The sequence below is a fragment of the Colletotrichum destructivum genome, chromosome 1 (genome assembly GCF_034447905.1).
Source record: "Colletotrichum destructivum chromosome 1, complete sequence".
In the NCBI taxonomy this organism is placed as follows: Eukaryota; Fungi; Ascomycota; class Sordariomycetes; order Glomerellales; family Glomerellaceae; genus Colletotrichum; species Colletotrichum destructivum.
Window position 1 is genome coordinate 509,470 of NC_085896.1, and position 21,099 is coordinate 530,568.

General features: G+C 56.3%; 8 protein-coding genes across 8 annotated transcripts; 5 read left to right on the forward strand and 3 right to left on the reverse strand.

The window, feature by feature from the left end:
• Positions 1-863: 863 nt before the first annotated feature.
• On the reverse strand, positions 864-3,365 carry CDEST_00154 (uncharacterized protein). Its single transcript, XM_062916313.1, has 2 exons — positions 2,706-3,365; positions 864-2,642 (listed from the first exon to the last, which is right to left on the reverse strand). Exons 1-2 carry the CDS (start codon positions 3,115-3,117, stop codon positions 2,341-2,343), a joined length of 714 nt encoding a protein of 237 aa, XP_062772364.1. The 5' UTR covers positions 3,118-3,365; the 3' UTR covers positions 864-2,340.
• Positions 1,416-2,325, forward strand: CDEST_00155 (uncharacterized protein; the record flags this gene model as incomplete). The annotated part of the gene is made up of 2 exons (XM_062916314.1): positions 1,416-1,927; positions 2,010-2,325. The coding sequence occupies 2 exons, from the start codon at positions 1,416-1,418 to the stop codon at positions 2,323-2,325; spliced, it is 828 nt and encodes a 275-aa protein (XP_062772365.1).
• Positions 3,366-3,650: 285 nt separating the features above from the next.
• On the forward strand, positions 3,651-8,423 carry CDEST_00156 (Putative deacetylase LmbE-like domain superfamily). Its single transcript, XM_062916315.1, has 3 exons — positions 3,651-4,488; positions 4,563-4,665; positions 4,738-8,423. The coding sequence occupies exons 1-3, from the start codon at positions 4,263-4,265 to the stop codon at positions 5,372-5,374; spliced, it is 966 nt and encodes a 321-aa protein (XP_062772366.1). The 5' UTR covers positions 3,651-4,262; the 3' UTR covers positions 5,375-8,423.
• CDEST_00157 (Putative ATPase expression protein 2) lies at positions 5,761-8,166 on the reverse strand. The gene has a single exon (XM_062916316.1). The coding sequence runs from the start codon at positions 8,006-8,008 to the stop codon at positions 5,762-5,764; it is 2,247 nt and encodes a 748-aa protein (XP_062772367.1). The 5' UTR covers positions 8,009-8,166; the 3' UTR covers position 5,761.
• On the forward strand, positions 8,168-9,704 carry CDEST_00158 (Putative U6 snRNA-associated Sm-like protein Lsm3). The gene is made up of 4 exons (XM_062916317.1): positions 8,168-8,928; positions 8,988-9,077; positions 9,157-9,193; positions 9,246-9,704. Exons 1-4 carry the CDS (start codon positions 8,806-8,808, stop codon positions 9,284-9,286), a joined length of 291 nt encoding a protein of 96 aa, XP_062772368.1. The 5' UTR covers positions 8,168-8,805; the 3' UTR covers positions 9,287-9,704.
• A 767-nt stretch (positions 9,705-10,471) lies between these two features.
• Positions 10,472-13,249, forward strand: CDEST_00159 (Putative translation protein, beta-barrel domain superfamily). Its single transcript, XM_062916318.1, has 5 exons — positions 10,472-10,796; positions 10,883-11,414; positions 11,493-11,681; positions 11,743-12,540; positions 12,602-13,249. Exons 1-5 carry the CDS (start codon positions 10,743-10,745, stop codon positions 12,949-12,951), a joined length of 1,923 nt encoding a protein of 640 aa, XP_062772369.1. The 5' UTR covers positions 10,472-10,742; the 3' UTR covers positions 12,952-13,249.
• A 2,688-nt stretch (positions 13,250-15,937) lies between these two features.
• On the forward strand, positions 15,938-16,981 carry CDEST_00160 (uncharacterized protein). The gene has a single exon (XM_062916319.1). It carries the CDS (start codon positions 16,121-16,123, stop codon positions 16,970-16,972), a length of 852 nt encoding a protein of 283 aa, XP_062772370.1. The 5' UTR covers positions 15,938-16,120; the 3' UTR covers positions 16,973-16,981.
• A 2,710-nt stretch (positions 16,982-19,691) lies between these two features.
• Positions 19,692-21,089, reverse strand: CDEST_00161 (uncharacterized protein). Its single transcript, XM_062916320.1, has 2 exons — positions 20,438-21,089; positions 19,692-20,369 (listed from the first exon to the last, which is right to left on the reverse strand). The coding sequence occupies exon 2, from the start codon at positions 20,320-20,322 to the stop codon at positions 19,864-19,866; it is 459 nt and encodes a 152-aa protein (XP_062772371.1). The 5' UTR covers positions 20,323-20,369; positions 20,438-21,089; the 3' UTR covers positions 19,692-19,863.
• Positions 21,090-21,099: the final 10 nt, after the last annotated feature.

A 21,099-nucleotide genomic window follows, 5' to 3' on the forward strand; every position in this document is an offset into this window, starting at 1 on the left:
GAGAGTAGTGGGAGAAAGGGGAAGAATCTGGGGGGGTAGCCGAAGGGTGGAAGAGGTAAGGGGCAAGAAGAAATGGAAAGAATACGGGTAGGACGGAAAGAAAACAAACCAGAGGGGAAAATATTGATCTTGTGCAGCCAGTCTGCCTGTCTCAAAAGGGTTAGCTGAGGGCAGTCAAGCCTCTGGTAGCCCTGATGAAGTGTTTTGATAGACAAGAAGGAAGGAACGCAATATTATGTGGGGCCTGTGCTCCGAGACGGCTCTTTGGGTCAGAAGGAGCTGCAGTTTGTGTAGGATGATGAGGCTATGCGGGTGCTGGTGCTGGTGCTGGTGCTGGTGTATTTGATAGCTGGGCGCGTGTGGTAAAGCCGCGCAGATGGGCAGCCAAGAGACAAAAGCCCGAGGAGATTTAACAAGAGCCCCAAACAAAGCCGTACCTTACGAATTGAATTTGTTTAATTGACTGGTGTCTGTCAGTTTGCTTTGTCGGACAATGACTTGTCCTGGTCTGAGTCTCATTGGGCAGGCCTGGAGGCTGACGATAAGATGTAACTTGATGAGGTATGTTGTATCTCCAACCTGTGCGAAGAGCTTTTGATATTGATAAATACAACTAACTTGCTTGCGCCTTTCTCACGATACCTTCATATAGCTTCTGCCTGGCTTGGCCGACAAAACATCTACAATAGTCTCTATGCTACTCGCAACTAACTCTGCTGACGAGGAAAGGCAAAGAGAAAAACGGGGTCGGGAGCGGCTACTTTAGCAATCATGATAGAATCGGCCTCGAAAACAGAATTTTTGAAGCGAAGGCAGCCATCCTCTAAAATTGAGACGCGTTGGTTTCCCACCGACATGCGATGAGGTACCAATGACTGGGGGACGGACGACTGGGTGTGAGTAGATAAGATTTACGCAAGGCGCATCGCCACCCCTTTCTGGATGGATAAAAATGCCAGCTTTATGATTTGAAAAGATTGAAATATGAACAAAAAAGAGCGCCCAGAAAACACTCCCGTGATGCCTCTTGTAACGCGATACCAATCAGAACTCGCTCGTCACCCCAGCAAATGTCGAACATGACGGATTGGTCGTCGACAATTAAAGATCACGTGGTCCCCGAGAGGCGCGAAAAACATCCCCCCTCCCCCCATCACCGGGTGCCAAGAGCCATGCCAAGGCTTTAGCGGCGGGAGGGACAGGGGGGGAAGGTACCTCTCCCGCAACTGCCTTCATCCAGGGGACCTCGCTCCTTCCTGACTCTCACCTACAACTGCTTAGGTACCCAGGTACCTCTACCGATCTATTCTTCTCCAGTCGACGCCATTCCCAGAAAACCACCGTCATCATCCATCCGCCCATCCGCCCAATTGACTCTGCATGCGCGTGCGTGAAACCCACCTCCTGATCCCGCGATGGACCCCGTGACGCAGCAGGACAGTCCGTTGTCCGTTGCGGCCAACGTCGCCGGCATCCTCACCTTCGTCGTCGCCATCATTGCGGCAGCGTACGTCCGGATCACATACCTGCGTAACAGCGATGAGGAGTATTTCCGCGTCAAGGCCTCCCTGTCCTGGTTCAAGACAGAGTCTACATGGCTCTCGGACCTGATCCGCACCGCCGGCGAGAGGCCCGGGGGCCCACGTCAGCAGCACCAGCCGGAATACCAAATGTATGCCTTCGTCATGGACGACCTGGTCAAGCTGGAGCAGCGCATCCTCGAGCTGCTAGCCGAAGCCGAGACAAAGGCCGCCGGCCAGGATGCGGAGAACCAGGGCAAGTGGACGCTCGTGCCCAAGAGCTGGAGCTTCACGACCAATGTCGCCATGGCCTGGCTGCCCGTCCGTTCCAAGACATTGGACTTGGTCCGGCAGCGCGAGGCTCTGACGGCTCGGGTGCAGTTCACGCAAATGAGCATGATATCTTCGTGAGGGCCCATATAGTTTTCCCTTTTGTTGTTGCTGGCCGTTGGCCGCCGTAGCTCTAGCTCAAGCTCATACGTGTTGCAGGCGAATTCGAGATTTGGAGTCAAGGACCACGTGGACGGAGGCGAAGACGGAAGACAGCTTTATTCGTATGGAGAAGCAAATCGCCGAGCAGCGAGCCCAGATCCATCGGCTGGAGGATCTCGTCTACCGTCTGATGCATCGGAATCGGCTCCGCAACGCACATGCACACATACACGACCAGTCGTTGACCGACGCCATCAAATCACGGCGAGTGTCCGACTCTTCGCAGCCAAGCCCAACAACCGAGCCAACGAGGCGGGGGCGCGAACGAAGGGCCAGTTCTCAGTCAACCAAGAGATCCTCGAGGTCCAAGTAGCGAACCGCGGGTTGTTCATTTGATGGCGTATCCTCCCTGCACCAGGTACGCACCCGCCGCGGCCAGGCTGGCAACGGCCACGGTCAGATCGAGCTCCAGAACCGACCAGATCCACACGCAGCCCAGCGTCGGCGCCTGTTTTAAGACGTACAGGTAGCTGAACTTGTTGGTGATGTATATCAGGTGGCACCCGGCCCACGTGCTGGCAACGAAGAAGATGGCCTGCCGGATGGGGTGCTGGAAGCGCAGCGGAAGTCCCGGAACGAGGTTTGGGCCCGTGGGGTGGGCGTGGAGGTTGTAGAAGAGGAAGAAGAGAACTGCGGCCCAAACAACATCAGCATGGGCACATTACATTGTCACCACTTCGAATCAAAACCCACCAAAGAATGCGACCAGCGTGCGACTGATGATGGCGGAATACTCGATGCTCATGGCGTACTGGTTCTGAACCAGCACATCGAAAGTGCCGTGGACCATGGCCAGGCTCACGGTCCACAGCAGTGTGTCCATGATGCGTTCCATGGCAGGGGACAGCAAGGCTTCTCCCCCCTCGTCCTCCTCTTCTTCGTCGTCATCTTCATCATCACTGCTGGCGGCTTTGCTGGGCTTGCCGATCCGGACGGCGCCCTTGGGCAGGTTCTTGTTCCTCGGGTCCTGGTCGGCCTGCTTGAAGAGGCCTCTCTCCTGGGCGAGCTGGAGCAGCGTGGCTTCGCTGGGACCAGACCGATCCGGCTGTGCCAAGGGGATGCTGCTGGGGTCCTTTACCCTCTTTTCCCTGCCCTTCTTTGCCATTTCTTTCAATGCGTCGTATTGTCCGGCACGACACTCGGACTGCGGAGTGGGCGCCCACTCTCGATGGTCGATAGCTACGAACAAAGAATGGGTATGCCGCCTGGTTAAAGTATCCCTGCAGCTCTAGAGTTTCGTCGTCGTCGTCTTCTTCTTCTTCTTCTTCGTCGTCGTCGTCGCGTTTGGCGTTTGGTCGCGTGTCGTTGGATGACAAAGACACAGGAGCTGTGAGTTGACAATCTGTCTGACTTTCTCCTGACAGCTGGTTCCCCACTGTCCGCCATGCGCTCTCAGCTCTTTGCCCAAAAATTAGAGCTCCGGCCCCTGCAAGACATCGATCCAGTGACCTACGGACCCCTGCCCGGCGCATGACATAGGCAGCACGTAGGCACCATTCTCGCCAATCACCGGGCGTCGCTCGCCCCGCCAGGCGGGTTGAGTGCGGCCAAGGACCCCGTTCCGCGATCTGTCACCGCCTGCATTTTCAAGAGGGAAACGGAAAACGGGTGCGACACACGCCCGCACACACCCGCACACACACGCACACCGACTGCTGCCCGCTCCGTGACGCAACAGACGAGGAGGCAGAGGCAAATAAAAGATCCCCAGGATGAGAACCGTCCGGGTTGCGAAGCATATCTAATTTCCCAGCCGATCGCCTCCCGCTGTTGTCACCCACCCAAACCACCGTTGACATTGACCATCACCACCGCTGAACCACCCTACGGATACACTACCTACGCTAGAAGATACTACTCCGATATTGGACCAGGGTCCAAAGTCCCCAAATCGCCAGGTGGCATCTCAATCCTTCCACGCCCTCTCTGACTCTTTCCACTCTCTCTCTCTTTCTCTCGCCCTCCGGCGATGACGGCTGCCTCGTGCCTGTTGCCTTGCATCTAGTGCGATTAACCACCTTTGAAGAATATACTCTATTCGCTCCGCGTCCTTCGTGGCCGTCTTCAACGTTCAATCCTTGCAACGAGCTGCGGCCCGCCAACACGCGCCACACCGCATCCACGACACTTCCCCCTCTCTCGAAGACGACCCCTCCTTGGGGAACCTGAAGCTTTACCTTACTCGTTTTCGAACCGAACCTGCGAACTATAAGAGCCGGGAGAGTAGACTCGCGCGACCGGGAATCGACAATGGGCTGGAGTGCTTTCATTGGCGCTCTGCTGGTGGCCCTCGCACCGGCACTATACATATACTTGGTTCCGCTGCTCACGCCGCGCCTGCCGACCCTGGAGGATAAAAGAATATGTCTCCTAATTGCGCACCCGGACGATGAGGCCATGTTCTTTGCACCGACCGTCCTGGCCCTTACCAAGCCTGAGACCGGCAACCACGTCAAGATCTTGTGTTTGAGCTCAGGTAGGAGGAGACCCGGGGAGAGCTGCTGGAGGGGCAATGCGGCGCAATGGCTGACGAGTGGCGCACTTGTGTAGGTGACGCCGATGGTCTGGGCGAGACTCGTAAGAAAGAACTGGTCAAGAGTGGTATGAAGCTCGGTCTGCAGCAAGAGCAAGACGTCTTCGTCATTGAAAGCCCGTGAGCAAACACCCCTTCCCGTACGATCACCAAGTCAACCAACCTACTGACCGCCCCGCCCCTCACCTTCAGCGACTTCCAAGACTCCATGACCAACGTCTGGGACAAGACCAAGATCGCCTCCCTCCTCGGCCGCGCCTTCGCCCCGCAGCTTGCACGGCAGCGCGCTGCCGGCGAGGAACCTGACGCCAACATTGACGTCCTCATCACCTTCGACTCGCTCGGCGTCTCCTCCCACCCGAACCACATCTCGCTGTATCACGGCGCCCGCGCCTTCATCGCCGCCCTCTCCGCCGACCCGCGCTGGCCCTCCCCCGTCGACCTGTACACCCTGACCTCGGTTTCCGTTGCCCGCAAGTACAGCAATTTTCTCGACGCGATACCCACGCTGTTCTCCTGGGTCACCACGGCCGGCAGCAACCCTCCAAAGCCGCCCAAGAAGCCGAAGAAAGACCATGATGATGACGACGATGACAGCGAGTACGGGGACGAGGACGAGAACGACAACTACCACCCGACCGCCCTCGTGTTCCTCAGCGAGCTGGGCTCTCACGGCGGCTGGGCGACGGCGTGGAGCGCCATGACGACGGCGCACAAGAGCCAGATGGTTTGGTTCCGGTACGGCTGGATCGCGTTGAGCAGATACATGGTACTCAACGATCTGCGGCTGGAAAAGGTCGAGGCCGAGGACGGGAACGCAAAGGCCTGACTTGCGCCGCAATGCCAACAGTCCAAAAAAAACGGAGAACGAACCGGGAGACTAAAAAAAACAAATCAAAAGAAAAGCCCGCATACCACCTATCTAGCATCTCGCACTCATTCTTCCCCTCCCTTCTTCATCATATGCAGGCGTTTTATTCATGGGTTTTTAACCCCATGTGCTTGTTTCAAGTCAGTAAGATGGCATACACTCTCGGTACACATTCATCAGCGTTGCGAGCACAGCACGAAGGGCACTACATAGCCGCATGCATGGTATATACTTGTTCTCTGTCCTCTTCTACATCCGTGGGTAGTGTTTATTTTATGTACAGAACACACAATGGCGTCTCCGCAGCCATTACATAACCCCGTTCGGCGTACAATGCCACCCAAGTTACCATACAAGGGCCTTCAGAACCGCTTTCTTGTCCAGCTCCTTGATGTTGGTCTCGGTCGTGGCCGTGGCCGTGTCCATGTTCATGCCCAATTCCTCCTCCCTTGAGTCGTTCTGCACCATGGCCTTCCCACTGCGTAGAAACCGTTCGTCCTCTCCGAACCTCAACTGTCGCCGTTGGCGGACCATCCTCCTTGTGGCGTGTCGAATGGTAATCGGCATGCTCTCGTACGCCGGCTCGCCCGACAGGGTCATCACGGGGACCAGGTCCTCGGGCTTAGTCGCGCCATCAGAGTTGGCGTACTTCACACGGCTCGGGTCCGGGGCCAGTCGTTGCGTTGGCGCACCAGGGACGAGACGCTTCACCCACCTGGTCTTCTGGTTCGTCTCCGTGTTTGCGATCCTCACGGTCCCCCCGTTCGTAGTGTAGGTAATCGGATCCGGCAGGAAGCGGTAGAAGTCGCCGACGAAGTGAGGGATGATCTGGGGGGAGAGATGTGGCCGGTGTCGCAACCTTTTGCTTGTCCGGCGAAGCCACTGCTGGCACCAGCGCTGGATGGTGTACCACATCATGTGCTTCCTGGTCTTGAGACGTAGATGGCGAGCAATAGAGCTCGGCGGAGGCGAAGGGTAAAGCGATTCGAACAACGCTTCCTCGACCTCTTCACACAGCGAATCGTACTCGGCACGGCGGTGCTTTATGGCTTCCCAAGACTCGTCGAGCCTTCCGGCACTGATCAACGATTTGACGTAGATATCTGTTTCGTGAAGGCCGACGTCCGCCAGGAAAGGCTCGCCCCGCATGGTGTCCCACAACGAAAGCACCTCATCCGCACGGATCATCCTGTTGTTGTCGCCCATTATTCTCCATTCCCTGTTGGCGGGTGCAGAAGACAGGATATAAGTCCATTCGAGGAGCGAGGACCAGGAGCTTTGCGGTATCGGGATTTGCCATCGCTGAGAGATGTACACAATTAGCTTTCGAGCAAGAATAACGTGACCGCTACATCCGAACGATTGCACGATGGCGTGGATCAGGCGCTCCGTCGGCTGCAGTAATGGGTTCAAGTTTCTCCTCTGAACGCCACCGACGATTTGTGCTGCTCGATGATCCTGCAAGTCCGTGATCTTGATCTTCCATGTCCGCCAGAGAAGTCCGATCATATCCCGGAATGAGCCCGCACGCGCACTTGCCAAAAGATACGCGCAGTAAAACTCCTCGTCCACCACCTTTCGCTCTCTCTGGATATAGCGTCGGAGTCGTCTCACGGGTGCGGGCAGACTAAGAAGACGGTGCATGTCGTGGGTCGGCAGCCAGCGAGCGCGGCCGAAGCTGTCTCGCTTGTGTGAAGCAATACTCAACCGCAATTTCTCGAGTGGCCAAAGCAGTCGGGTTTCAGCGAATCCCTTCCTGCGTCTGGCCATGTTGCGCGGGCGTAACCGGAACCTAGCCAGATCATTCTGGGTGTAGGTCGGGTCCGTGAGGAACCGGGTTTTGAAGTACTCGGCAAAGACCAACCCGTCTCTGGGATTGCCAACGACGTCGCCCTTCAATTCCCCGTGCCAGATTCCCTTGGCCGCCTCAAAATCAGAAGCAGCTCCGGCGCATCGCAAAAGAACGACGTAGTCTGCTCGCGAGGGGTCATTGCCTTGGTAGGACCGCAGGTCAAACAGGGAGCGCAATGCGTTGAAGGCGTTCCTGTAGATCTTTCGAATACCGTATTGGTCTGCAACGGACGCGACAGAGCTGAACTGGCCAAGGCCACTCTGGATGCGCAGACCGTGGGTTGCGTCGCTTCTGGGTCCGACTCGGGAAGGATCCAGAGACCGCACAATCTCGGAAAATGCAGTGGGTGAAAGCTTTTGCAATGCTTCGGCAACCTCGATCGGCTGTGGATGGCGTGCCAGTGCAACAACGCCTCTCAAGATGGTGTTTGTATCCTGCGACTGGACCGCCTTGAGCACATGCGCAAGGTGGACCCCGGGAGACTCGGCATACTTCTCCTTCACGGGCGCAATTGCGGCTTCGAGGTAGTGGGATTGGGAGAGTGCTCTCGTCGAGAGACCCGGCTGGGTTCGGAGGGCGGATGGTCTTCTTGCAGGGGCTGCCGTGGACCAAAGGCGATATTGTTGAGGGACTCTTCGCATCCGAGCCGACAAAACTCGTGAGGGGGTACCGCGAGGAAGGGAGCAAAGAGGGAGCGGAAGCAGCTGTCGAGCGCCAATGGCCTCGACAGCAGGTATCATGATGGAAGAATGGGATATTCTCGGGTCATGTCCAGTGAGGAGAAGGAGGAGGAGGAGGAGAAGGAGGAGGCCAGAGGCGAAGGCGCAGCCGTGAGAAAGTGTGCGTATGTAGGTAAGAAAAACAAAGTCGTTGGAGGAAGACAGAGAAGAGGAGATAGGTAAGGTACCTTGCTGTAGGTAGTTGGCTACACCTAGCCTGCTGTCATTGCGCCACCTCCTCCTTCTCTTCCTCCTCCTCGCTGCCAATGACAATAGCCCCAACAGCTTCTCCAACTCCTCTTCTGCCGTCTCCCCCTCCTTCTCCTTCCTCCCTGCCTCCTCTCGGCCCCAAACAGAGGTCCTGTAGTACGTACTGCACTGCAAGTGTCTGCTTTTGGACCCTGTCCCCTTCGGCCCCTTCCTCCCCAGCTCCAGCTCCCTTCCTTTCCCAACCGTGCCATCCTAGCCAGGGCGGGAAGCTCCACGCCTAACCCGGGGCAAGACCCGTTCTGGTCCACTTTCCGGTGTGCCGTGGCACGCTCCTTTCAAAGTGTGGGCCGATGTACGGAATATCTGTCTTGCCGCCTCCGAAGATGGCCCGGCCAATGACGTGCGAGAGAAGCCAGTGGGTGCAAACTGCACAATTCTGATGTGTGCCTGGACCCACCACTGTTCACGGCCATCCCAGTTGACTTGCTGTGTCTTCATCGAGAATCGCGCCCTCCCCGTACCTACCATCACACGACCGACCCCCCCCCCCCCCCCCCCCCCCCCTTGTTCCATCTCACTCATCGACCCGACATTCATCTTTTCTCATCATGGCAGACGTCGGCGAAGACACGACTCACGTTCAGGAACCCCTCGACCTCGTCAAGCTCCTACTCGATGAGGTGGTTTTTGTCAAGCTCAGAGGCGACCGGGAACTCAAGGGCAGGCTCCATGTGAGTACCGCCCGTGTTTACTTGGGGGTTATTTGGGACTTTCTGACGTTGTTTGGCAGGCATACGACAGTCATTGCAACCTGGTTCTAGGAGAGGTGGAGGAGACGATTTACGTCGTGGATGAGGATGAAGAGGACGAAGACGTAAAGGTGAGAGAGAGAGGGAGAGAAAGAGAGAGAGGCCTGGCTCCGTCTAGCTCGGTCATCACAAGCTGACACGAGGTTACAGACTATCAGCAGAAAGTCGGAGATGTTGTTTGTTCGAGGTAGGCCTTTTCTACAGCACCCTAGACGTGCACGGAGCTGACAGTCTTGCAGGCGACAGCGTGGTGCTCATCTCCCCTCACACATCGTCATAGTCAACGCGGGATTACCGCACCTTCTCGCATCACCCATGAAGCAAGAATGAGATGAGCTCGGAACGCTCGAGATTCGACAGGCGGTAGTAGCATGTGTCGGGTTCAAGCACGGTTGGGGTTTCGGCGGGAACCGAGACATGTGCGGACCCTACCACATCGTCGTGGACGTCAACGCGGCCTTGCTTCCATATACCCCTATTGCGAGGCCTCATTGACCGCCCAGGACGTGTGCAGCATTGGTGCTGCTTCGATATGGCCTTGGAGGGTGTTAGGCCAAGGAGCAATGCATTCCCAGGAGCGACGACTGAGAGGAAACTTGGCGCATCAACCATGGATCAGGGGTCACTCAATCTTTGATGTTGTTTACCGTTCAAATAGAGATTCCAATCAACAGAGCATACACAAGCTCAACCAAACGCCGGCTCCGCCTTAACTTGAAGTTCCATTGGTGGACGCCTTGCTCCGTTGTGACTCCCAGGGCTTCTGACGGTGATGGGATACCCAGCACATCACAACGTCCCTCCAGAGGCGCAGTAAGCTTGGCTAAGCCACAGTTAAGACAACGGACAAATGATCCACTGCTTGAGTCACCCAGCAGGACCCTACAATGCATCGATTCTGCTCACTTCCTTGAAATGGCCCGCCAGGTGCCTATCCGTAGGTAGGGTAGTTTTGTCGAGCTGCAGATATGGATGGCGGGGCCTAAAGGCTGGCAATGGAAGCTCGTTCCGCCGCGATTCACCAGCGCAGAATCCGGGGACTGATCTGGTCCGTGCGACAGCTCTTATCGATAAGCCCCACCGAGTTACTCATGACTGTTTACGGCATTGCTGCTTTAGAGCATGACCACTGAAGATAATCTGCAAGACAGACGGGCGGAGATTACACCGTGCTGTACAGCGGGTGTTTCGTAGAAAGCAGAAACATCGATAGAGTTGATTTACACATAATACATTTATCAGTCTTACAAAAATCCCACATAGGAGCATCAACGACCTGCATTCCACACACCTAGGCCCGCGCGTCTACTCCCTCCTGTAGACCGAGACTTATTAAAGCGGCGGCGCATTCTGTCACAGTGGTGGGGAAGGAATGTGGCCTCGACTGTCACTGACGGAGTGGACTGACGGGAGGTACCACGGTACCGTACTAACTGCCTACACACCTACCTACCTACCGAGGTACCGTCTATCTACCACAGGTAGTCACTTCACTTCGCCGCTCGAGTCAATCTATGACTCTTTTCTCTCCAAACCGTCGCAGCGCCAAATTTGCTTGCGAGACGCATTCTACCCTCCCATCCATATATCTATATATATATAAACCGGCACCTCGCGGCACCAGACACCATAGTCTTCAGCGACATCTTTCTCCATCCACCCTCTCCGTCCCGCTTCCTGCCCGCTCCGACCTGCATCAATGATTATCAGGATACGAACCTAAACGCTCACCCGATATGACGAGCAAGACCATAAAGTCGTTACCGCACGAGAAGCGCAAGGGCGAGGCTGTATGGATCCCCTCTTCCATCTTTTTCCTGGACAAGCGCCCATCCTTGCACGGCAACATCCCAATCACTGACGCATTCTGTCCTAGGCCCTGAGCGACTTTGCCGATTATGTCGAGAAGCAGCAGGCACTACGGTACCCAAGCTCCAAGCCGGCCGACATCTCCAAGATCCCCGCTGCCGCCCCCGAGCACCAGCATGCCGAGCTTGACGAGCTCTTCGACAACCTCGACCTGGCCGAGGCCACCTCGGGCGTTCGGTTGAAAGACCTTCTGTTGGGTACCGACGGCGGCACGCTTCAGCAGTTGGAGGGGGTTGTCCAGGAGAGGATACTCGAGGGCCATGGAGAGGCCATCTTTGAGCTCGGCTTCGAGAGCAACGGCGAGTCGATGGGGCTCACTCTCAGCCAGTGGAACGATGCATACACACGGCTGAAGGACGCGGCCAAAAGGATACGCGCTGACTGCCAGACCCTCATCACAAAGAACGTCGACGGCGATATGGATGCGTCAAGCGCGAAACCCGGCAAGGACAACCACTGCACTGGCAAAATCTTGATCCGACAGGCTCCGGCGACCGTGGAGGATGTCATTGAGACCCGGATAGCTGTTGTGGGCAATGGTATGTTCCTCCCGTATCTCACAAGCCTGCTCCTCGTTGCAGACTCCCGCGGCCCAGACTAACAACTATCCCTCACAGTCGACGCAGGCAAGAGCTCTCTTCTGGGCGTTCTGGTGAAAGGTGACCTCGACGATGGTAGAGGACGGGCGCGGGTTAATCTCTTCCGACACAAGCACGAGATTGAGACGGGCAGAACCAGCTCCGTCGGCATGGAGATATTGGGGTTCGATACTGTTGGAGAGGTCGTTACCTCCGAGACCCCTGGGAGTAAGCGATGCACCGTCTGACTTATTCATCGAAAGAGAGCAGTCAACTAACGTGCGCCCAGGGAAACTGTCGTGGGAGGAGATCGGAAAGCGCAGCGCCAAAGTCATCACCTTTACGGACTTGGCAGGCCACGAAAAGTACTTGCGGACGACGGTATTCGGGTTGCTCTCCAGCAGCCCCAACTACTGCCTGCTGATGGTGGCAGCGAACAACGGTTTGATCGGCATGAGCAAGGAGCACCTGGGCATCGCGCTGGCCCTCAACGTGCCCGTCATGGTCGTCATCACCAAGATTGACATATGTCCGCCGCAGATCCTCGAGCAGACCATCAGCCAGATCACAAAGATTCTCAAGAGCCCAGGGGCGCGCAAGATCCCCATCTTCATCAAGGACCGCGAGGAGTGCATCAACACGGCCACCCAGTTTGTCAGCCAGAGGATATGTCCCGTGTTCCAGGTCTCCAACGTCACGGGCGAGAACCTCGACCTGGTCCGGACGTTTCTGAACATCCTGCCGCACCACGGACGCTACGACTCGGACGCCCCCTTTGAGTTCCACGTCAACGACACCTTCTCGGTCCCGTTCGTCGGCACTGTCGTCTCGGGAATCATCAAGTCTGGCGTTATCCACGCTGGAGACAACGTCCTCATCGGACCGGACTCGTTAGGGCAGTTCACGACCACCAGCATCCGTTCGATCGAGCGCAAGCGACTGGGGGTGCCAGCTGCATCTGCGGGGCAGTCGGCATCTTTCGCCCTGAAGAAGGTCCGTCGCAAGGACGTCCGAAAGGGCATGGTTGTCCTGCCCAAGCTCGAAGGACAGCCGGCTCCCAAGGTGCACAGAGAGTTCATTGCTGAAGGTGAGTCACCCGTGTGTGTTATGTACTGGCATAGTGGCCCGAAAGCTAAATCTGTCTTCAGTATTGATCCTCTCTCATGCCACCACCATCAAGACCAAGTACCAGGCCATGTTGCACGTCGGACCGGTCTCGCAGACATGCGCGATAATCGACGTCGATCGTCCGTACATCCGGACTGGCGACAGGGCGACGGTAGCGTTCCGGTTCGTGCAGCGACCCGAGTACCTCGCTCCAGGCGACAGGTTGCTGTTCCGAGAAGGCAGAACCAAGGGCCTCGGGATCATCAAGTCGGTTGGCTACGACCCCAACAAACCGCTATACCCGCACGGCGACGATTCGGCACAGGGCGAGGACGGCGCGGCTCCGGACAACGAGGGGGAGAAGCCTGCCAACGGTCAGGCTAAGGCGTGACGGGTTGGCGTTTGCTTTTACTGTGTACGATTGATTGGCGTGTCGAGCGGTTTTTGACTAGAGCTTTGCAGGGGTCGGGTCTCAGCATTGGGTTTCGGCGATACCAGGTATTATATTTTGTTTAGCAGGCGGGCCATAGCAGCCTCGTACATTCATTGACACGGCGTTTGGGTATTTAGATGGACTGCGCGGCTGTATATCTCTGCGTGATGGAGCCTCTTTACCACGTGTGTACTGCACTGGTCAGTCAAGCTGTATGGACTCGGAAGAGCGGATGTTGAAGTGTCGTTAGCTGTTTGGTCAGAAGCCGAGAGGCTGCCATCCGCACGAAGGCCATGCATTTTTTTTGAGCTCACAACAAGCCTGGCTGAGGCGAGACGAGAATCCTCACACAGGATTCTAGAAAACAAACTCGGTAGGGGTTGGGTGGGAGGCGCAAGTATCGGAAGCGTCGGTGGGGCGCCGGCCATCCTCCATCCTTCCGGAGTCCGTATGCCCCCCCTCCCCCCCCCCACTCCCCGGAGGCCCTTCGGATGATGGCTGCTCAGTTCCCGATCAAGGGCATGTTCGCCGAGTCTGATGTCTGTTTTATGTTGTTGTATTTCCAAAGATCAGCTAGCCCTATGTGGTACGAAAGTCGGTGGTCCTTGGGCTGAGGGCATCCCGAGACCACAGGTCGGCTTTTCGACTCGGCGTGGACGGGTTCCACACGGCACCTGGTCCTTTTTGACCTTTTTCGGCCGTTGGGAGAAATATGCGAGTGAGCTTTCCGCCTCGTTATGCACTAATCAAGGTAGTCCAAGGCGACAAAGTCCTGCCTCGTGCAGGTGCATCTATAATTCCTGGATCCGATCCTAGGTGAAGAATGTCCTGGGTGGTGGCAGCTAGCTTGGTTTGAAAACCGATCGGCCAGCGCCAGTCGATGTGTCGATACGAAGGAGGCTACGGATCTGGTGATCCTGTTACCATCGCTAGACTCTTGTAAGTAGGTGAGATGGAGAATGAGGAAGTGAGTGAGTGATTGGATGAACTGCGAGTTGGAGTGATGGTGAGAGTGGGAGTGAGAGTAAGAGTGAGAGTGAGAGTGAGAAGCCAGGAGGGCGGCGAATGACAGGCGCCAAATGGCCCCAAAGCACTACGAACGCCTCCGACCCATCCCCCCGTGCCACATGCACCCAATCAGCGGTCACAGACCCACAAGGGGGCCGCCTGCACCGTCACCTCAAACGCCAAAAGTGTTTCGTTTTCTCCTTCTCCGTCTTCACCTACTGGCCCTGCTTGCTGCCTCTGCCACTGTCACTGCCTCTGCCTCTGCCTCTCTACCTCTCTGCCTCTGCCTTTGCCCTTGGACGAGAGGTAGGACCGACGAGGTCCCTTTCTCCCTCCCGCCCCCTGCTTTTCACGCAAAGTCACCACGGCGCTTTCCTGGGAAAGGGGGTCTCTCTCCCGGCATCCCGCCTGTCTGTTCTGACCAGTCCGAGTCCCAGGGGACCACCAAACCCCCGGACCAGAGTGGGTTGGTGTCTAGACGCCTCGGTCCGATGGCTTCGACGGTCGAGGGGGCCTATCAGACACGATGACATACAACCATACCACCCATGCCCACCCAGCACGGTGGTGTTATTCCGTTGGCTGAGGAGGACGGGGAGCGATCTGATTGGAGATGTGCTACCGAATTGAGGGAAAGGGAAGTGTCTATCTCTGGATGGACGGATGGATGGATGATGGTGGTCTGGCTGACGTCGTCGTCGAGAAGAGGCAGAAGGAAGCACAAGTGTCTTCTGCTGCCTCTTTTTCTTTTTCTTTTCCCTTTCCGTTTCTTTTGCTCTTAACCAAACCCGTCATCACTTTCCTCTCTGCTCCTCTCTTCCATCCTTCTCCCCTTCTCCCTCCGTCTACTAATACCCCCCCGAGCCGCCCTTCAGGAGACTCGTTCTTGTCTTTCCTGTCTGACCCGAAAGGCGAAAAGGCCATAGCCAAAAACCAAACAGTCACAGCAGACGTGTTTGGGGTGTCATTGACCTGCGGCCGGCAGCAACTCCCGTTTCATGAACCCCGGGAAACCTCAGATCGGTGACCCTCCCCCCCCCCCCCCCCCCCCCCCCCCCGTTTTTGCCTCCACAGAGAGAGAGCGGCGAGCGCCGTTTGATCGCAACCTCCTTGTGTCCCAAGTCACTCTTTACCCTTACTCTCTCAAGAAGTTACGTTCACTCGCTCGGGCTCCTTCTGCCTCCAGCCGGACCGACGCCCGACACCAAACGCAATTGCCCGTCGTCTGGTGTCACCGACACATACATACACACATACACACAACACGTACACCACCAACAGTCAGTGCCATCGTCGACAACACCAACAGCATCAGTGTTGGTGAAGGAACTCTCTCTCTCTCACTCTCACTCTGACTTCCCCGTTGACTTTCGGACAAACACCACCCGTCCGGTCACTCTGCGTGCGAGAGCCACGCGGAGAACCAAGCTCCCGAACCCCCTCCTCTCTCTCCTGTCGTCTTCATCTCATCTTTCGTCTGCTACCTACCCCAACCTTACGTCTTTTTCGGAACATCCGCCTTCCCTTCGTCCCTTCGGACCCCCCTCCCTTTTACAAACGGCCTTTCCGTTTGCTCCCTGCCCATCAGGCTCATCTTCGTTCGTCCCTGTCTTGCCAGCGTATACCATTACAAGTACGCGGCACACAATTGTCCAGGCCAAGCTCTGGACCCTGTAGGCCCTGCGACCCGCATTGACGCAGTTCTTTAAGCCGATCTTACCGTCACTCCTCCTCCTCTTCGGCATCCTCTGTCACTCTGACACTCGAGACGTTTCGACCCTTAAGCTCTTTTGTTCTTCGCTGCCCCTAGTCGCCCGCGTAACTCGACAAGCTCGACTGTCACGCTGCTGTCATTCCGCCCCCCCAAAAGTCAAGCGCCTCCCGGCTCAATCCTGGTCTGTCAGTTTCTTCGTCTACCATATTCCTGGCCCGCTTGGTCACTGCACTTTCGACGATTCGACCTTGCGCCACGAAACGTCCCCTACGAATAAACGACGATAACTTTGATCAGCATTTTCGGCGACCTGAACGAGACTCCCACCAGCCACGATTCCCAACGGCGGCCACGCCCGAGGACGACGACATCTCAGTTGAATTCAACCAGCAACTACTCCCGGACATGAAGAAGTCAATAGTCCAATACCCCCGTCGGCACTTGGTCCAGCTCGTGTTCTTCGTCTCGGCGGCCACGGCGACCACTATCAGCGTCGGAAGCACGGCGCTCAGTCTGTCTAACTTCCAGCTGATCGCCGAGATTTCTGTGCCGCTGGGCTGCTTGTTGGCATACAACAATCCTATCCAGGGATGCGAGGCCACCGACTTTGCCAGCACGAGAACATGCTCGACCACGTGTACGAGTGGGCTGGCACGCATGCAAAGCACCCTTCAAGATGCCTGCCAGGCGGTTCAAGTCCAGGCCAACACGATCCTCGGCCAGGCGCTCGCCGGAAATCTCGTCACCTTGCTCTGTGGTGCCACCAACCAACCGACGTCGTCACCAGTGCAGACCGTCAGGCCCAGCACCACAACAGTGTTCATCCTGCCGTCGACCAGCGCCGTCAAGCCTCCTCCACCACCCCCACCACCACCGGCTACCACTACCATCCTTCCACCTTCACCGCCGGCTACGACTACTGTCCTCCCACCTCCGCCTCCGCCATCTACGACGTCGGCACCGGTACTGCCACCTCCAGTTCAGTCTTCTCCTCCTCCACCGCTACCCCCACCGACTACGGCCGTGCCGCCCGTCTCCAATCCAGTACCGCCGCCGCCGCCGCCCCCACCTCCCACCACCATAGTCACTTCTACGGTCACGACTGAAACCCAAGCAACACCTCAGACCACATCGACGAAGCCTCCCGTCAACCCCCTAGACGCTTTGCTGCAGAATGGGGCACAGGGCCGAACGACCGGAGGCGCTTTTGAATGGGGGCTGCCGGCCCTTGCTATCATCTTTTCGGGCTTCTTGTGATTGGTTGATGAGATATTGTGGATGGGGATGAGATGATACCGGGGAAGCAAAGCACAGCGCTATCCAGAGGATCACATCAATAACTAATGTGTACGATTACGAATTTCCCTTATCTCAAGGGCAAGATTGGGGGGGAGGGGGGGGGATGTCACAAAAGGCGCTGGCGGGTTAATAGGATCTTAACGAGGGAGGAATGAAGGTATCACGGACGGAGGGGGAGCGCTACTCACGACCATTGCGTGGATTATGATTCTCCACTGCTCAAGACCTTCATTGGGACATGGAACCTGTAACACTAGATACCATTTAGCATGGCTTGAGCACATTTAGACGGCTAACTATGGAAGAAGAAGTCGGGGGATACGGCATTAATCTTACTTGTTACTTGGCCCTCTCTCTCGGTTACAAGTGCATAATGATTATGTCTGGAACCGCGCTTATGAATGACAATCCGACACTTCTTTTGAAGCCCTCTGAGGTGGACGAACAATCAAATGTGAATGGCGCCGCCAACTCGAGGTCTCCCACGTCAGACATGTAAGAACCCCCCCCTCCGTGCAAGGATGTCCCCGCCAGCGTGATCCCGGGTCCGGGCCGCCGCGCAGCCGAGCAGATCCCGGCCTGCGCGCATGAACCGAGAGCATCCTTTCTGCGGGTGCGGCCGCTCGACCAGTCATCGCGGTTCATGTAGCCGGGGTGCCATGCTCAGAAGAACGGTGTTTAAAGGGAGTGTCGGATCGAGTGATCGGCCAAGGCTGATGGGGGCAAGGTCGGCCTTGGGGCGAGCCGAAGGTTGGGGGTTCGTCTGGTTCGTCGAATCACCTTGGTTTGAAGGGTGTTGTGTTCCATACGGGCGTTACACGTCATGTGTCGCTTGGGCATGTACCCTGTAAGCGTGACGCTTGGAATCGTGATTGATGAGCTTGGTGTGGCCCGGAACATGGAGCCGGGGCCGGATCGGATCGGGGGTGGTTCGGGCCCGGCGGTCTTCGAAAGAGGACACGGCGGAGGGGCCGGGAGGGCTTCCGGGTACGTGGCGCTCGCAAGCAGTTTTTGGGGGGGGGGGTTTTTTTTTCCTAATAAAAAAACCTCCGAGAATCATTTGCATCCCGCTGTCCCGCTCCGATGTCTTCTCGCACCCAGATGGGCGGCGGGTTCGGCCATCTGTTCCCCTGGCTTCCACACCGACGGAAGCTTCAGGTTCTTCCGAGGCTGAGAGAGAGAGTGGATGGAGCGGAGGCTGAGAGGCAATTCCAACCCTGGCTTTTTACCGTCTCAAGGACTGGTGTACTCATCCTTCATCGCCAAATTCATGAGTCACTTGTGAGAGGTTTCTCTCCCGCCACACCGTTCACTTCAATGCATCAATGATTATTCTTCCGCGTTGGCCCGCTGATACGGCATGAGATACGGTGCAATTTACTGATTTACTGAGAGTTGCAGACCAAAGCACCATCAATATCACAGTATACTGTGCTAACTCGTCCCACACCGCAAACTTGGCCTCGGAAACTAACGAAAGAGTCTCAACAACCCCACGAATCTTTCCCCCCCTTCATGGTTCATCCCCCGCGAACCCCCACATCAGTACCAGCAGCAGCCACCGCAACACCCATATGACGCACCACTGGCACGGCCTGAGGTGGTGGTCAAGGCCCACGGGGTCGGGCGCGCAAGGGCGGACGCCGCGGTCCCGGTAGACCTGCATCCGGTTCCCCCGCCCGGGCATCGGGTTGCGCTCGGTCCGGCACTGGCAGCACGTCGAGAAGCACCAGATGCGGTCGCGGTCCGCGACGCCGAGGCTGTTGTCCAACTCCTGCAGGTTCATGCCGTTCATCGTGGGGTTTAGAAATTCTAATGAAGTTGGGGGTTTTCTCGTCCAATTTGCGTGAAGAGCTGGTCTGTATTCAACGGAGGGGTGTGTGATACGATGCTTGGCCGGAGATGAGAGGAATCCGCAGTTCTCGCAGAACTTCGTGGCGTTATCTGTACGCCATCTGCAAAGAGACTTCTCTGCTGACGTCTGTCATTGAAGTCACCGGTCCAATTATTTGGCCTTAGAAGAGCGACTAACTTGGTGTCACAGATACCGAAAGGCTCCATAGCAAAGTCAAGCCGAATGACTGGACTTGCTCGACACATTGATCAGCGTCTTGGTTCAACATCCATCGTCCTTACCGAAGTGGATCAGTCATATACCCACGAGAGGTCCCGAATCCTGTGGCTCGGTTAAGACGGCTCGGGGCTCCGGTGACCTGGTAACAGGATGTGTAGGAGGCCAGAGCTGTCGGGAGTTGAGAATCGATAAGGATCGAACCGGATAGAAGCGACGTCAACCGCGGCTTGCGCGGATACGGATCTCGGTATCCCGTAAAGCTCTCCCGAGCCCGAACTGCAGCTTCAGCGTGCGAAATGCCCAACGCAGCACGCCATACAGGTCCGGCGTTACCAGCAGCCGGCTAACTTGGAATGCGTCTTGTTCGTCTCGACGAACATTAGTAAATTAGCTCATTCGTACACCGTCAGCTTCGACTGGAGATTCAATGACGACTCGAGCGGTAACAGAAGAGACCAAGAAAGGCCTCGAAAGAGCTGAAGCGGTGGTAGGGCATGAGGAAGATTTCCCGTCTCGCCCCTACACTCGGAGTCACCTTGGACCATGGGATTTTATCTCAACATCAAATTAAGCGGATCTCTGTGACCAACACAGTCAAGATCCAACACTAGAGCCCGAAGCAGACTACTGTGTCCCAACCACACGGCGTCTTAACACACGACAGACTCTTGTCCAACCCGCGGCCCCTCGCCACATTAAATCAAAGAGAAAGAAAAAGAAGTAGAAAAGAAGAAGAGAAGAGAAAAACAACAACAACAACAGCAGCAGCAACTCATCATTCGACAACCGCCGAGATGACCTCCCACGGCACGAGGATCAAGCAGCAGCAGCCGCTGGGTCCCATGTGTGTCTCCCCCCTCTCGTCTCGCGGGCAGCTCCCGGCAAGGCCGGGCCGCCCGGGATTGCGACAGTGCGCCACGGTCAGCTCGGACCGCGGCATGCGGTTGATGAAGCCGCACCGGCAGCACTTCCAGCGGCACCAGCGGCGCGTCCAGTAGTTGGCCCAGATTTCGAAGTCGGCCCAGTCCTCAAAGTCGGCGCGCGTGTACTGCCAGACGACGTATCCATCCTCGCCGACAACAGCAACGTCGGAGCTCGTGCTGTCTTGGCTGTCTTGGCTGTCTTGGCTGTCTTGGCTGGCCTGACTGCCCTCGCTGGCCTGGCTGCCGGGCAGGCTGTAGGGGAAGTCGGGGGAGCGGTTTTGGGCTTCATTGTAGTGCGTCTGTCTGGCCATGTTGGCGATTGCTTCGACTCTTCTTTTGCTTTTGCGTGTTCGTATTTCTGTATGTTTAGCCTGGTAATTAGTTTTGTATAGAGTGGGTATCTGTAGGACATGTGTGGTTGCTTACCAGGTAAATCGTCGCGAGAGGTTTGAGGGAGGGAGATCTGACTGCGTGTGTGTGGTCTTCTTGTCTGAGGAGTGGGAATAATTTTGCAAAGATGGAAAGGAGGCAGCTATTTAAGCCCTTCCTGTCGTCTTTGCGGTTCAGTCTGTTACTCACCCGTTCGAGGCTTTCGATGGCGGAACGGTGAATGGTCGTGACTGTAGCATATCCAAACGCGGTGAATGAGTGGTTCAGGGAAGAAGCCGCTCTACGGTTTTGCCGTGTCTCGTCATCTGGCAGTAGTGAATGAGGATTCCCACCACGACTGGGCGGACGTCCTATTCATGAATTAATCAGCCTGTTCAATCCAGCCTCCCAAAGACAGATAGACGATCGATAGATGGCCTCCGGAGCTCGCCCATGGTCACCACTATTGCTACGGCCTTTTCAATCGGAATCAACTAAACTTAAATGCGTAAATGAAATAATCTGATAAAGGTACATACATACATGTGATGTGCATATTGAGAAGTTGTTAGTCAGTCTAAAGAGCAAAACAGCTTGAACGTCCAAAATGACAAACACAACAAACAATAAAATGAAGAATGCAACGATCGATCGATTGATTGATCGATTTCCCTTCTCATAAGAAGAGGTTGCTTGCTGGAGCAAAAGTAATGCGCCGA

Coding starts and splice junctions, on each gene's coding strand:
- CDEST_00156 (XM_062916315.1), top strand. CDS start 4,263: ATGGGCTGGAGTGCTTTCATTGGCGCTCTGCTGGTGGCCCTCGCACCG. Junction 4,489..4,562: donor GATCTTGTGTTTGAGCTCAG/GTAGGAGGAGAC, acceptor GCACTTGTGTAG/GTGACGCCGATGGTCTGGGC. Junction 4,666..4,737: donor GTCTTCGTCATTGAAAGCCC/GTGAGCAAACAC, acceptor CCTCACCTTCAG/CGACTTCCAAGACTCCATGA.
- CDEST_00161 (XM_062916320.1), bottom strand. CDS start 20,322: ATGGCCAGACAGACGCACTACAATGAAGCCCAAAACCGCTCCCCCGAC.
- CDEST_00157 (XM_062916316.1), bottom strand. CDS start 8,008: ATGATACCTGCTGTCGAGGCCATTGGCGCTCGACAGCTGCTTCCGCTC.
- CDEST_00154 (XM_062916313.1), bottom strand. CDS start 3,117: ATGGCAAAGAAGGGCAGGGAAAAGAGGGTAAAGGACCCCAGCAGCATC. Junction 2,643..2,705: donor CACGCTGGTCGCATTCTTTG/GTGGGTTTTGAT, acceptor TTTGGGCCGCAG/TTCTCTTCTTCCTCTTCTAC.
- CDEST_00160 (XM_062916319.1), top strand. CDS start 16,121: ATGAAGAAGTCAATAGTCCAATACCCCCGTCGGCACTTGGTCCAGCTC.
- CDEST_00159 (XM_062916318.1), top strand. CDS start 10,743: ATGACGAGCAAGACCATAAAGTCGTTACCGCACGAGAAGCGCAAGGGC. Junction 10,797..10,882: donor AGAAGCGCAAGGGCGAGGCT/GTATGGATCCCC, acceptor ATTCTGTCCTAG/GCCCTGAGCGACTTTGCCGA. Junction 11,415..11,492: donor GATAGCTGTTGTGGGCAATG/GTATGTTCCTCC, acceptor TATCCCTCACAG/TCGACGCAGGCAAGAGCTCT.
- CDEST_00158 (XM_062916317.1), top strand. CDS start 8,806: ATGGCAGACGTCGGCGAAGACACGACTCACGTTCAGGAACCCCTCGAC. Junction 8,929..8,987: donor AACTCAAGGGCAGGCTCCAT/GTGAGTACCGCC, acceptor GTTGTTTGGCAG/GCATACGACAGTCATTGCAA. Junction 9,078..9,156: donor AAGAGGACGAAGACGTAAAG/GTGAGAGAGAGA, acceptor ACGAGGTTACAG/ACTATCAGCAGAAAGTCGGA.